The following is a 14,316-nucleotide window of genomic DNA, read 5'->3' as shown; positions in this document are numbered from 1 at the left end:
TCATGTAGAACAATGGTTAAGAAAATAAGAAAAAAATTTAGTATTTAGATATAAATGTTGGCAAAGGTTGACAACTTCCTTTCTTGGGAAGGGCTATCCTTTATCTTGAGCTTAAAACCACCTACATTTCTGGGGTTAAAAATTTCCTTTATTTTACATAATGATGGTGATGGCACATAGCAATCTGTTTTTTTTTAAACATCCTTCCTTGGCAAAATAATAAAAAATATTCGCACCTTCATATCAAACACACTAATTTTTTATTCCTAAATCTTAATGTCCCCCGAAATCCGTAAGTTTGACAACCACTGACCTAGTCTTACTCCACTGGTATAAATTAAGCTTCAAGTTAATTTCCTATTCTTTTCTAAAATAGAATGTTATAAACTTTTAAAAGAAGCATTTTGGATTAATGAAATATTTATGATTTAACAGCTTCTATAACTTAAAATCCAAATGTTTATCATTTGGATAAACCTAACTTGAAAACTAAACTTGACATTAGTTAATTTGTCCCTTATTTAACCTTCATTTAATTTAGAGTTAAAGTCTTTATTATACATTAATTCTTGGTCTTTTTAATGGTTGTTATTCATTTTGGAAAATACATACATTGTATGAAAATGCATAAAATATACATCTGAGGAGGAAAAAAAGCCAGACCTCAAGAAAGAAGGTATATATCAATATGTTTTACCAAGAGCAAAACTTCCAAAATTTAAGAGACAAGAATTTTTTTCAGTCACATAAGCAAGCAAGGAGAAGTAGTACATATTTTTTCAGTTTGTATAAGTCCACGAACCTGGTAATGTTTTAACCATTTGTACAATAACAACTACCATTGTTTCATAATATTACTATTTCCTAGAAAATAAGATGAAAAGAGATGGAACTCAATCTCCTTACCTAACAATAAACTGAATTTTATTACTGAAGCCATCACTTAAAGTCTATTCTAAACTTGTATTCAAAAATACTTTTGAGAGAAAACCTGATCAAAGATCTTTTTTTTGAGGTTCAGGAGGCTGGGGAGTGAACAAGGGACCTTGTGTGTGGGAAGCCGTTGCTCAACCACTGAACCACACTGGCTTCCCTGAGTTGTTTTTCTCAGTTTGTATTGCTTTCTGTTTATTTTTTATTTTGTTTTTTAAAGGAGACACTGGGGACCAAACCCAAGTCCTCCCATGTGGGAAGCAGGCATTCAACCACTTGAGTCACATCTGGTCCCCAAGGATCTTTTAACTTGCTCGAAACTAGATTGAAAAAGACAAAATCCCTAAAACAGGTAATTCCTATTCTGTAAAATAACCTGCCATCCACTCCAACCAGGTTATTTCAGGACTCCCAGCTGAACCCCTTTCTGAAGACTTATCAGGCCCATACAGTTAACACTGGCTAAAACACCCAGAGAGCAATTACTACCAGATGAGCCTTCTAGCAGTGTACCAAGGTGCTAGCAAGTATAGTATTTACTATAAAGAGGATAAACCAATTTAGAAGGTTTTTCAGAACTTCAGACCACAATCAACTTAAACTTCTAAAAAGCATCTCACTCTCTCATTCACATAAGGTTAAATGTTTGAACTTGTAAAAGCATTTTTCCAAGCATAAGAGAGTCTATGATTCCTGAAGGAAGAACACACAGGGCTAAAGATTCCACAAATCTTCCATAGTGCACTACTCCAACATTCCTTTTTTTAAACCTTTACATGCAAAATGAAAGACAAGGCTGCATATATTTCTGGTCAGTCTTTGGAAAGATAATTTAAGATACAAAGTTTTAAGAACTATGCTGAGGGTAATTTGAAAAGCTAGAGCTATAAATATATCATATCATGGGCCAAAAAAAAAAGAAACCTAGTACACTGTAGGGACACTTCTTAAGAGTTCACCTGCTGAGCCTTGGAAGTAGTAGATAAGGGATGGTTAAAAAGGTCAAACAGGGAAACGGACTTGGCTCAGTGGTTAGGGCGTCCGTCTACCACATGGGAGGTCCGCGGTTCAAACCCCGGGCCTCCTTGACCCACGTGGAGCTGGCACATGTGCAGTGCTGATGCGCGCAAGGAGTGCCGTGCCACACAGGGGTGTCCCCTGCATGGGGGAGCCCCACATGCAAGGAGTGCGCCCCGTAAAGAGAGCCGCCCAGCATGAAAGAAAGTGCAGCCCGCCCAGGAATGGCGCCGCCCACACTTCCCGTGCCGCTGACGACAACAGAAGCGGACAAAAAACAAGACACAGCAAATAGACACAGAGAACAGACAACGGGGGGGGGGGGGGGGGCAAAGGGGATTAAATAAATAAATAAATCTTAAAAAAAAAAAAAAAAAAAAAGAAGGGCAAACACCAGGATTGCACTCCCAGTTTCTACTTTATCCCACACCACTCATTCTGCCACAGTAGATTTCTGCCCTGGGCCAATTAAGAAAAAGGATAATAGAAAATGGGGTGGCCCTATCTCCTATAAAAGAGAATGGAAGGAGGATTCCTGGTGTCTGAAGATAATATAACTTGAAAGTCACTTTGGTGCTTATTTATATAATTTTATATACAGAGATGCCTAACAGAAAGTTCTTTGTGGGCATAAATTCTACTTCATATGTTCTATCTCCATTAAGGCATACTTATTTGGTAAGTTAAAACATTCATTTATTATAAAATAACATACTTAAAGAACAGTTAAGTTTGAATTTTCAATAAATTACTTTTAATACTTACTGCTTCAGCCTCTGCTCTTGTCTTGAATGTAATTACTGCATGAAGCGAAGAGTCATCAATCTGACAATCTTCAATTTCACCATATTGCTTTAAATTAAAAAAATAAAATGAAGTACTTCTCCCAAATAAACATTCTGAAACATGCAAAATTGTAATGACTTTTAAAACATTAAAATACCAATAAAAATAACCCAGAAAATATAATAATTCAGGCTGGTTAATAGTAAAGAATGGTGACTAGATCATTTTAGTACTTCATATTTTAAGATACAGGGTGATTCTAGCTTTCAATTTTAATATTGCAAACCAATTAAAACTGTACACTTTCTAGAATTAAGGAAGCTTATACGTGATTTAACTCTTCTTTAAATGAAGGAAACAACTGTCAAAACCTTAGTTTCCCTATTGAACTTCTTCTTATCCCTAATACTCCAATCCCAGTATATCTAAATTCTTTTTTAAGCCGAATATTTAATTCTTAGAACATTCTATGAATTGTTTATTATTATTCCCAATATAAAGACAGGGAAATACAGATTCAGAAAATTCAAGTAATATCCCCAAAGTAATTAAATTAATTATCAAGATGAGAGCCCAGGTCTTCTGATTTAGAAATTTGACACTCTAAAGGACCATGCTTTTATTCTTGCTATATACGCCACAAGACATTAAAAAACTAACATTTAAAAACTAAATGTATTAAATTTTAGTCCTTTATATATTACTAATATATAGAAAAATAATTTCCCTATTTCTTATTCAAAAATAAAATTACAACCATAATTCGATTAAATACATACATAGATAAAATCATCTCCATTTTGCACATAAATCCACTAAATCCCAGGAAGTCCAAACTAAACAGTGGGTTAAGAAGGACCAAGAGCCCATTCTTTCTCATAAACCAGTATGTTACCATTAGATTAATTATATCCTGGCACTGACTATATCAACCTGAAGATCATATACCAAAATTCTGTTGTTTCATTTCTGGGACATCTAGAGCAAGAATACAATATCAAAGAAGAAAATTCCATTTTAATAGAAGAAAAATCTGGAGGGCCTGTTCAGTGGTTAAACATTTCCTTCAAGTAAATATCAAATGAAACTAAACTATGGGACCTCTCCCTCTAAAATAACAAAGTTAAATCATTTATTCCACAATATATGAAGGCCTACTAAGGATAAGGTAATAACATTTCTTCCAGATATTAATTTTTTACAAAAGTCTTATAGTTTCTAACTTCTAAGAAATTAACAAAAGATTATTATAGATTAATCAAACCCTATGTTGAGGTTAATGGGCATTAATTACTCATGTTGTCTACAAATTTCCCATTTCGTTATCCCCCAAAGTGATTATTAGTATTTGTTTTGCTGGGCATTAAGAAAGTACCGCAAAATGAGGAAGAAGATCCTCTCTATCACTCTCTGTAAATGCAGAAATCTCCAAAGCCCTAGGACGGTGATCCACCACAGCATGGCCAGGAACACCTCGACCTCGACCTCGACCCCTGCCTCTGCCATGAGCTGCACCTCGACCTCTTGAATGAATTCCTCTACCCCGACCAGATGAAAGAATCCCTCGTTTTGCAGCCTAGAAGAGATTAAACACACTGTTTAAACAATGATGCAATTACTAACACAATCCAAATGTACTGAACATTGGCAGATGAAACTTGTATGCAATTTGACATGATATTCAAATCATGCCTTTTAAAATGTTCACATAATTTGATGTTATAGTTTTTAATAAGTCAAAGCAAAAGTTATTAGCTTACGAATTTAGAAAATAAAATAATACTGATTTAAGCAAAGTTTTGAAGTGGCTGCCCGTTATTATCTCTAAGATAATAAAATTCATCACAAGACCAGGAACTCTGGATTTCCATGTAATATAGAATGTTGTATGTTACATCAAAAGACAGGTTAAGGGAAGCACCTATGGCTCAATCAGCTGGGCTCCCGTCTGCCATATGGGAGGCCCTGTGTTCATGTCCTGGGGCCTCCTTGTGAAGGACCGCACGCCACAGAAGCGGGCGGAGAGCCGACTCAGCAAGGTGATGAAACAAAAAAGGGAGACAAGCAAAAAAATTTAAAAAAACAAAAAAACAAAAAAAAACCACAGAAGAGTAGGCAGTGAATGGATAGAGAGAGCAGAGAGCAAGCAAGTCCTAAGGGGGTAGAGGAAATTAAATAAATAAATAGACAGAGAAGAACGCACAGTGAATGGACAAGAGAGCAGACAGCATGCAAAAAGTCACAAGGGGTGGTAGGAGAGACAGGTTAATACATAGATACCTACATGCATAATAAATGTATTATTCCAGATACGACATCCAAGTACAGTATTATATTTGTTCGCCTGTTGATTTCAGTTGGTAGTAACCTTAAATTCGTCATTTTGATCATTCATCATTAATATAGAACCAATGTAGCATTGCAATTTATATTCCCCCACACTACTCTGTATGAATAGTACACCATTTCTTCATTACACAAATAATTTAATGAGCACTTTCTATATGCAAATCCACCCTCATGAATCTCAAATCTTAGAAGGGTAAGGAGACATTAAACACTTAAATTACTTAGTTATTGGGAAACAGACTTTGGTCCAGTGGTTAGGGCGTCCGTCTACCACATGGGAGGTCCGCAGTTCAAGCCCCAGGCCTCCTTGACCCACGTGGAGCTGGCCCATGCACAGTGCTGATGCGCGCAAGGAGTGCTGTGCCACGCAGGGGTGTCCCCCGCGTAGGGGAGCCCCACGCGCAAGGAGTGCACCTGTAAGGAGAGACGCCCAGCGCGAAAGAAAGTGCAGCCTGCCCAGGAATGGCACCGCCCACACTTCCCGTGCTGCTGACAACAACAGAAGCAGAGAAAAGAAACAAGATGCAGCAAAAAGACACAGAAAACAAGACAACTGGGGGAGGGGAGGGGAATTAAAATTAAAAAAATAAATCTTAAAAAAAAAAATTACTTAGTTACATTAATTAAAAGTGACTTAAGAAGTGAGGAAATGTTTTACTTGAAAATTTGAACAGCACTTTAAAGATCGGCAGTAGAACAAAACTGCTAGATTGAAAGTTCTATGGAAATGTTTTGGTTTTTTTTTCTGTTTCATCCCCAGCACCTCCTATAGTAGCTGGCACACTGGATTTAATTTTTGTTCAATGAATCAAAGAAGGAAATGAAAAAATAAAGGGTGAAGTGGAGGTTACAGCATGAACCAAGGTCCCAAGGAACATGGTCCTACAAAGAATGTGTAACTGGATGACATGGAATGGTAGGATGAGGCTGGAGAAATAGGCACAGCCAGATCATGCATAACTTTAGGAACCACATTAAGAATTCTGATTCTGATTCCAAGTTCCATGAAAATCAAAAAGGATTTCAAGCAGAGAAATGGAAGGATATAATCAAATTAATGTCAAAAGTATTATTCTGGCTAGAATTTTAAGAACAGAATGCCCAAAGAGAGAACAATCCAGGAAGCCAGTCAGTAGGCCAAGAAAGTAATCCCAGCAACTGAAGATGGAAGCTTAGACTATATATGGTGACAATGGAGATAGAGGTAAACACAGTTAAGGTGTATTTGGGAATAACATCTATAAAACTTGGTAATTAATTGGACTAGGGCAGTCAAAGAAAGGGAGGAGTCACTTATGACTCCCAGATTACTGATTTGGGTAATTCGACAGATATATATCAGGTTTAGGGGCAAGATAAGCACAATTTGGAACATATCCAGCCTAAGGATGTGAAACACCCAAGTAAAAATATCCAACAGACAACACTGCCAAATCTTTGCTATTATCAGTATTTCAGTTTCATCCTAAAACAGTTAATCTTAACATTAGCTAAAACCCAAGTAAACAACAAAAACAAAAAACACCCCAAAACAAACATAAAAACAAGAAAAAACAAATAATAAACTTAAAAGGTTAATCAATGGTCAATGTAGATAGTAAAGCAGTACATATAAAAGTATTCCCTGAGGAACATTAACATCTCAAAAATGCTCCTTGAAATAGGCAGTCCTTGGACAAGTTAAATTTGAGCTACAATGAATACTATTGTATTTCTGGTAATTCACAAATTAAAAGACTGTGAGAAACCCTATAGCCAAGAACCCTGTTTAGTATAACCATTTCCAAATTTAACTGGCCTCAGAACCTTTTTTTTTTTTTTTTTTTTTAAGGAGGTACTGGGGATTGAACTTGGGACCTCATACATGGAAGTAGATGCTCAAACCACTGAACTACACCCGTTCCCCAGAACCTTTTTCATTAATATTAACTAATGGAATTAATGTGGTGAACACTCAAATACCACATTATTGCATATACTTATATTAATTACAAACTGCATGTTAACTTTCATAGAAGAAAAAACTGAAAATGCCATTCAGTGTTTAGCTATATCTTGATAAGGAACCAAAATATGGACTAACAAAGCATTTTGGTTTATTGCTTATTGTTCATTTACATAATATGGGCCAGAATTTTTTAAACTACCGTTTATTTTGAAAAGCCCCCACCAAACACTGGTATAAAATCTCCAGAATGGGGGAAAAACTATTTCTATATTAACATAAAGAAATCTTTTCAAAATTGTAATTGTAGGCAGCACACATACAACCAGATCAAGTTCCCAGAAAATATGAATGAATGCAGTTTTAGGATATCTAATGGCTTCTTTTGACTTTTAGACAAGATAAAGCCTTATACGTTGTCTTTAATATCTAGATATTAAAGACTCTATAAATATAGATTTCTACTGTTTCCAAATGTAATGATCAGAATGCTAAAAGATTTGGAAGAGTATTTTTCTCAGATTAAATCAAATTAATAATCCAAAATGCAAACAAAGATTTGAAATTCTGTTGCATCAATGAGAAACACAGACAACTATCAACTATGTATTAATGTTCTTTTTTCTATATTTTAAAATACAATTCCAACTTCTAAAACAGTTTTTTGCTAAATATTAAAATTTCTCAGGTAATATGGAGCAATTACACTAGGAATTTGTTTCTTACATAAAAGAACCAAATTATAAGAAAATGGTCTAATTTTTCTTTTACAAACATGCATAGCACCATCTATAGGCAAAAGTTAAGTAAGCATGCTCTTCAATACAATTCTACCACTGAAAGTCTGACCCTAGAGCAACCCTAAATATAGTATGCCTGTATAAGCACAGAGTATCTCTATAAAAATAGTCAAAAGGGCAATAACAATTGTTGGCTCCACAGAAGTTTAGATCCGAGTTCAGAGAAACAGCAAAATTCATTAGAAATGGAAGGGCTCCAGTCTAGAGAGAACCGCTGTCACTCCTCACTAAAGAAGAGATTTTCTCTACTAGCTCTGAAAATACGTTAACATCCTCCCTTTGCCCTACACGAACATTTCAATATGTATGCCAAGAAGTACCAACACTGCTGTCTAGAACAAAGAAAATATATATTCAGATTAACCACCACAACTCCACCTGCTCCTTTTTAACATACTGCATAGCTGTGATGAAACATACCTCCAGTTGTAATTCTGTGTACTTTCTCCTAAGTTCAGTGACTTCTTCTCCAGCCTGCATCTTTTTATATAAATCCAGTTCTGTGTCAAGCAATTCCTTCTGCATCTAAAAAACAGTAATTAATATTTTAGGTGAAAAAAATTATCCTGCATTTATAAAAAACCTTTTACAAAGAACTTTCACATTCCCCATTTAATCCATACATTCACTCTCCAGTACTACCCCCGTAGTTCACGACGACAACTATGGTTGAAATTACTGCAGCAAAAACTTCCTAACCCATTACTTCCACTGATTTCTCTGTGATTCATTCTCCATAAAGCAACCAGAGTAATACTTCTATGAATTGATAAGGAAAAATTTCAGGAAATAACCATTAAAAGGAAAAATAAAACAAAACAAAAACCCCGAAAGTGCTAACAACATATGTTTCTGTATAAGAAAGAATATACACATACACACATGTATGTTTTTATTTATATATTATGTATTGTATATCTACTAATAACCATAAAAAGAAATATTAGAAGAATAATCATAAGTCAATGATGATAACAATTACTTTTAGGGGATAGATAGGGCTAGACTATCAGACACCAAAGGGGAAAGAGTCTTCTGAATATATCCTTTAATGAAGTTTTGATTTTTGAGCCTAGTTGTTTTGCTTATTCAAAAACTCAAACCAAATCAACAGGAATGGGGGGAAATTCAAAATTGAATACAAATAGAAAGAGACCCACTTTAGCAAATGGATATCACAACCACAAAAAAATGGGGAAAAAAAATCCAAGTAATCTTAGAATACAATTCTGTCTCTAAACCCTTATGGTCTAAACTATGAGGCTGTATAGAAAACAAATTTTGAATCTCGTTAGTTAGCGGTTGTTAGTATTGTTGTAGCAATTCTGGAACTATTTTTGTTTGAATTATAAGACTGTGCAAATGAGTAATACCTTGATGTTAGTGGGAACAAGCCAGCCATCTGGGATTAGGGAGACTTAAAAAAAAATATGGAATAGTAAAAGAAAAGGAGAACCCTGTGGTGTTAGATTAAAATTAGAATTATCAATATGAATTCATGATTTTACACATACACTGACATATATATACCACATATAACTATTATTTAGCTCCGTAGTTTTGTGTTTTTTTTAATCACTCACCATCCAAATTTACGTTTTTCACTTATTTAAACCTAAAAGGTGACATTTATCTCAATTTTCCCCCTTTCAATCTATTTATTTTCTACACAGTACTGTCAGAATGTTACTTTTCTATTCAACAACCTTTTATACCATCAATTGCTTACAAAATAAAGTTCAAACGTCTTGTTCAAGCATTCAAAATGTTTATTATTTTGTCCTCAAGTATCTTTTCAAGCTTATCCCTAATTTCCTAATTACTGACTTTCCAACTATACATTGAAGGATTAAAAATACAAGCAGAGTTGGTTGGTATTAATTTACTTATTTTTTAATGGGGGTGTGGAAAGATAGCATACAATGATCAGATTTTGAGCTAACTATATTACCTAAAAAACTAAACATCTAAATAAAGCAATATAGTGTTTAATGTTTTTTAATATGTAATGAATAACAACACAAATTAAAATACCTGAGTCTTTGTTTTTATACTTTTTGGAAGACAACGTCCAGGAGAAGCGGCTTTGACTTCATCTTTCAACTTAGTAATATTTTTTGTCAAAACCTCTAATGTTTTCATTATTTCTGCTTTATCTTCAGACTTCATTGCTTTGTTTTTTTCTAGTTTTGAAATTAACATCTGTCAATTAAAAAAAGTATTAGAAGGTATTTTCTCCTATTATTATTAGCAAAGTAAACAAAGCAAAGGAAATATAAAAATATAGGTACGCTGATTTGGCTCCAAGGATAGAGCATCCGCCTACCACATGGGAGCAGGTTCAGACCCAGGGCCTCCTGACCCGTGTGGTGAAGCTAGCCCACGCGCAGTTCTGATGCGCACAAGGACTGCCGTGCCATACAGGGATATTTCCTGCATAGGGGAGCCCCATGCAAAAGGAGTGTGCCCCGTAAGGAGAGTGGCCCAGCACAAAAAAAAAGTGCAGCCTGCCCAGAAATGGTGCTGCGCGCACACGGAGAGCTGACACAGCAAGAAGACGCAACAAAGAGAGACACAGATTCCTACAGAAGAACACACAGTGAATGGACAGAGAGAGCAGACAACTGGGGGAGAAATAAATTTTTTTTAAAAATCTTAAAAAAAAAAAAGGCTTCAAATTAAATACATAAATAAAAATATAACTATCTTTAGTGTATGCATTCATGACAATGCTAACTGTAAGTAAAGAGGGCAAAGTAGCAGGTTTGGTGATGCTAATTATCTGAATTGGAGCCTTAAAACTGATTTTAATTTATGAAGAATTATATTATTATTTGAGTCTTTTAGGACATAAATTCAAAGCACAAAATCAGATGAAGTCTAATCACTAGAAATTTGTCAACTTAAGATAATGTCAACATTTTCATTTTCTAATCCATCTGCTGACATTACTGTTTTTAAGTATTTCTACTCTAAATATAGCCTGCAATCCAGAAAGATCCTGAGGAAAGTTTTATGGTTCCCTTTATATACTAAAATATAGAAAAATTCAATGTTCAATTACTTTCTTTGTCACAGTGAACAATAACTGGCCAGCATGAGGACAAAAGCCCCAACATGGCTAGGAAACAAGAAAATAATCAAGATAACAAGGGGTGAGAAAAGCCACATATTATTCCAGGTTTTCTGAGTCAAGATGGCTTCAGTTTTTGTTGGAAAGCAATATGATCTCTTTATCATATATATATGACAACTTAAATCAGAAAAAATATACATTTCAAATAATGTGAAAGTTTTCTATATTTTCAATAGTTTGAAACATCATATTGCTAGCTTTCATTATCAGACGTAATTACCTGACTCTAAATAAAGGTCATAAATTAGAGCAACAGTGTCCCAATAGAAGTAATGCAAGTCACATAAATAAGTTTAAATTTCTAGCAGCCACATTTAACAAGTAAAAAGAAACCGGTAAAATTAATTTAATAATATATCTTAATTTAACCAATACCTGCAATCGCAATCAATATTTAAAAATTGACATTCTCCTTTTTTTTGTACTAAGTCTTTGAAATCTGGCATGTATTATACACTTACAGAACATCTTAATTCAGACTGAAGATATTTCAGGTACTCAGGATTAGTGATTACAAATCAATAAAGAAAGGTACATACATAAAAATTATCTGACAAACTGTGGGCAGCAAGATACCTGGACAAATATTACCTTATCTTCATTTCAAGTTGAGAACCATGGTTCTGCCATTTAATGCATGTGCTTAACCTCCAATACATTGATAAATATTTCAGCTTTACCATTACTCACTACAGAAAATGTTTCTCAAAAATATCTACGCATTGTAAGATCAAATTCACTCAAAACTGTATAATTTGTAAATTTATTTTGCCAAATTGAACTTTGACATTTTACCTTTTGTGTTTCAATGTGCTTTTCTAAAATTTCTTGTTTCCTTTTCCTTACATCCTGCTGAAGCTTCAGCGCCTCCTAGAGGGATAGTGATCAAAAATAACATGAGATTACTAGATTTATTTTTCTGATAAATTTATTCAAGAGGAAAAAAGAAGTTGTAATTGCAAAAGTGTGGCAACAAAAACTAAATGCAAAGTTTTGCTACTTTAAATAAAACTGAAAAATATGTACCAAGTCTCAAAGCTCAATCAGGAAAATCTTTAATTACAAGAAAAACTTAATATTTATAGTCACACTATCAAACAAACGTTTTTTAGTCCTATTTTGTGATAAGCACTGAAAAAAATATACAGAGCAGAAAAGCTTTAAATGCCAATTTTCTGCATTATACTAGCTGTACTTACCTGCTTTTTCTTCTGTGCTTCATTATTATCGACTGCAGAGGTGGAAACAAGTAAAGATTTTTGTGCAGCCTTCAAAGCAGCTGGATTATACACTGTTTTTGTTAGGCCAGTAGATGTAGACAACACCTACCAATACAAATTAAATTTCTTAAAAAAAACAACCATCATTCATGATTTCCTAAGTCCTATTTTCTTCAAAATTCAACTTTAAACACTTCAGACAAAATTTAGCACCATGAATTAAACGCATTAGACACTGAATCACATTTAATAATTTCAAAGGAAAGGTATATGTGAGGAATAGATTAACCCTAAAATGAAAATTTCTCAAAACAACATGAAATACAGGGGGAAAAAGCAAAAACAAAACACAAAAACTTCAAATTAGGGAAAAAGCACTGCCAACACTGCATCAGTGAGAAAATATTAATTGGTAAATATATTTACTATGACTCCTGGTGATTAAAGCAAAACCAGCATAGAATATATCACAGGAAGAAACTGGATGTTGTCCTTCAAACAATTTAACAAGATCATTTGCAGTTTGCAGTTCTGAAAAAACTCTATTGCTTTTTTACTCCATTCCTTTTCAACTAGCATTTCTCCTTCTACCTGAACTGACCTTATTCCCTTAAACCCAGATCAGGTACAGCATAACATAATCAAGGCTCCCCCTCCCCGCAAGCCCAATTCATTCAGCTTTTGTTACATTCACTGCTTCTCTGAAATTTATTCCTCCACATATTATAATATTTAATAAAACTGACCTGATAGTGCATTATGTGTCTCTCTCCCTGTCTCCCTGTCTATACTGTAAGGACCTTGAAAAGCAAGGACCATGTCTTTCTCCTCTTTTGTGCTTCTTCTAGTACCTAAGCCGTATAACCAATTATGAGAACTTGGGTAAAATCAATCACCTTTCTGGGACTCAGTTTCATCATCTATAAAATGAGGCAGTTCAACTTGATGGTATCGTCTTTACAATCTCAAAAATTAATCCTATGAAGGTAGAGGGTTTTTGGTTTGTTTGATAGTTTAACAGTGCTTGGACACATAATAGATAGCAATAAACACTTTTGCACTAAATTGCACCGAAATGATTCTAGGTCAGGGATGGACAACCTCTTCTACATAATGGTCAATTCAAGAAAACAAAAATATTTATATGCTGTCTTTTTGTCCTTCAAAAACAAAACAGTTGTAAATTCCATGGAGAGGTTGATTACTGGTTCTTAAAAAGGCCCCTTTAGGGATTATGAATGCCATAAAAACAAGAAAGCCAGAAGGAAAAAACATAGCTTCCAAAGTTGTTCCTGACTCCTTTAAAGAAACTACTAAAATGGAAAAGTATCACTGAGATTTCTCAAAAGGCCCTACTTTTTAGCCACTAAAATGTTAATATCTGGGTATACCTGAAGTAGCAACCTGAAGGAAACTTTTTACTTTTTCATGATGAATTTACATTAGGGAATGTCACAAAGCTAAGGAGACTATATATGGCCTTTAAGTCTCATCAACCCATGATTATTCAAGAATGTTTTAACTTCTCAATGAGACTAAAAAAAAAAACAACCAAGAATACCACATATACTGTTTCGATATGGTGCACGTGGTGTTTAAAAATAAGGTTCTTTAGGACACTTGACATGTACCAAAACTTGATAATTTTCTTACTTTAGTAACAGTTACTACTCAGATATCACTAACATAAATGAAATGGCTGCATTAAGTAAATACAGAACACCAATTTATTTGTAGTCTAACTTCAGTCACCATTCTCTTTAATTCCCTTCATTATAACTTACACTCCCACACACACACACCACCCAATACCCAAGTGTATGATTATATAAGGGTGAAACAATTAACTTTACAAAAGAGAGTCAAAATAATCTGCTTAAGACAGAGTCCAAATGTTTCATAAGCTATTTCCTTCAAGACAGTTCTATTGAGTTTTTAACAAAAAAAGATTTGTCAGAGTAAACTGGAAAGAAGTAATGACTATCATAACCCTATTCTCTACTTTAAAAATGTGTTACATTATCATAATAAAAGCTCTGAGAAGGCTGACAATAAAGCAACCCATATAATTTGTTAAATCCAGCATTTTCCAATTTCAGTGAGTAGGAAATACTTTCTTTCACAGCATCC

General features: G+C 34.3%; 1 protein-coding gene across 6 annotated transcripts in view; it reads right to left on the bottom strand.

Moving 5' to 3' along the window:
• Positions 1–14,316, bottom strand: part of RBM26 (RNA binding motif protein 26) — an 88,748-nt gene that overhangs the window by 17,595 nt on the left and 56,837 nt on the right. For all 6 annotated transcript variants that reach the window (XM_071208243.1, XM_071208239.1, XM_071208240.1 and 3 more), the window contains 6 exons: positions 12,166–12,291; positions 11,762–11,836; positions 9,865–10,032; positions 8,251–8,355; positions 4,112–4,312; positions 2,716–2,802 (listed from right to left, as the gene is read on the bottom strand). In XM_071208243.1, the coding sequence (XP_071064344.1) occupies positions 2,716–2,802; positions 4,112–4,312; positions 8,251–8,355; positions 9,865–10,032; positions 11,762–11,836; positions 12,166–12,291 (762 nt within the window). The remainder of the gene's footprint in view (positions 1–2,715; positions 2,803–4,111; positions 4,313–8,250; positions 8,356–9,864; positions 10,033–11,761; positions 11,837–12,165; positions 12,292–14,316) is intronic.

This window comes from Dasypus novemcinctus, chromosome 15 (assembly GCF_030445035.2).
Source record: "Dasypus novemcinctus isolate mDasNov1 chromosome 15, mDasNov1.1.hap2, whole genome shotgun sequence".
Classification (NCBI taxonomy): domain Eukaryota; kingdom Metazoa; phylum Chordata; class Mammalia; order Cingulata; family Dasypodidae; genus Dasypus; species Dasypus novemcinctus.
The sequence above is the reverse complement of the archived record's forward strand: the minus strand, read 5'-3'. Positions and strand labels throughout refer to the sequence as shown.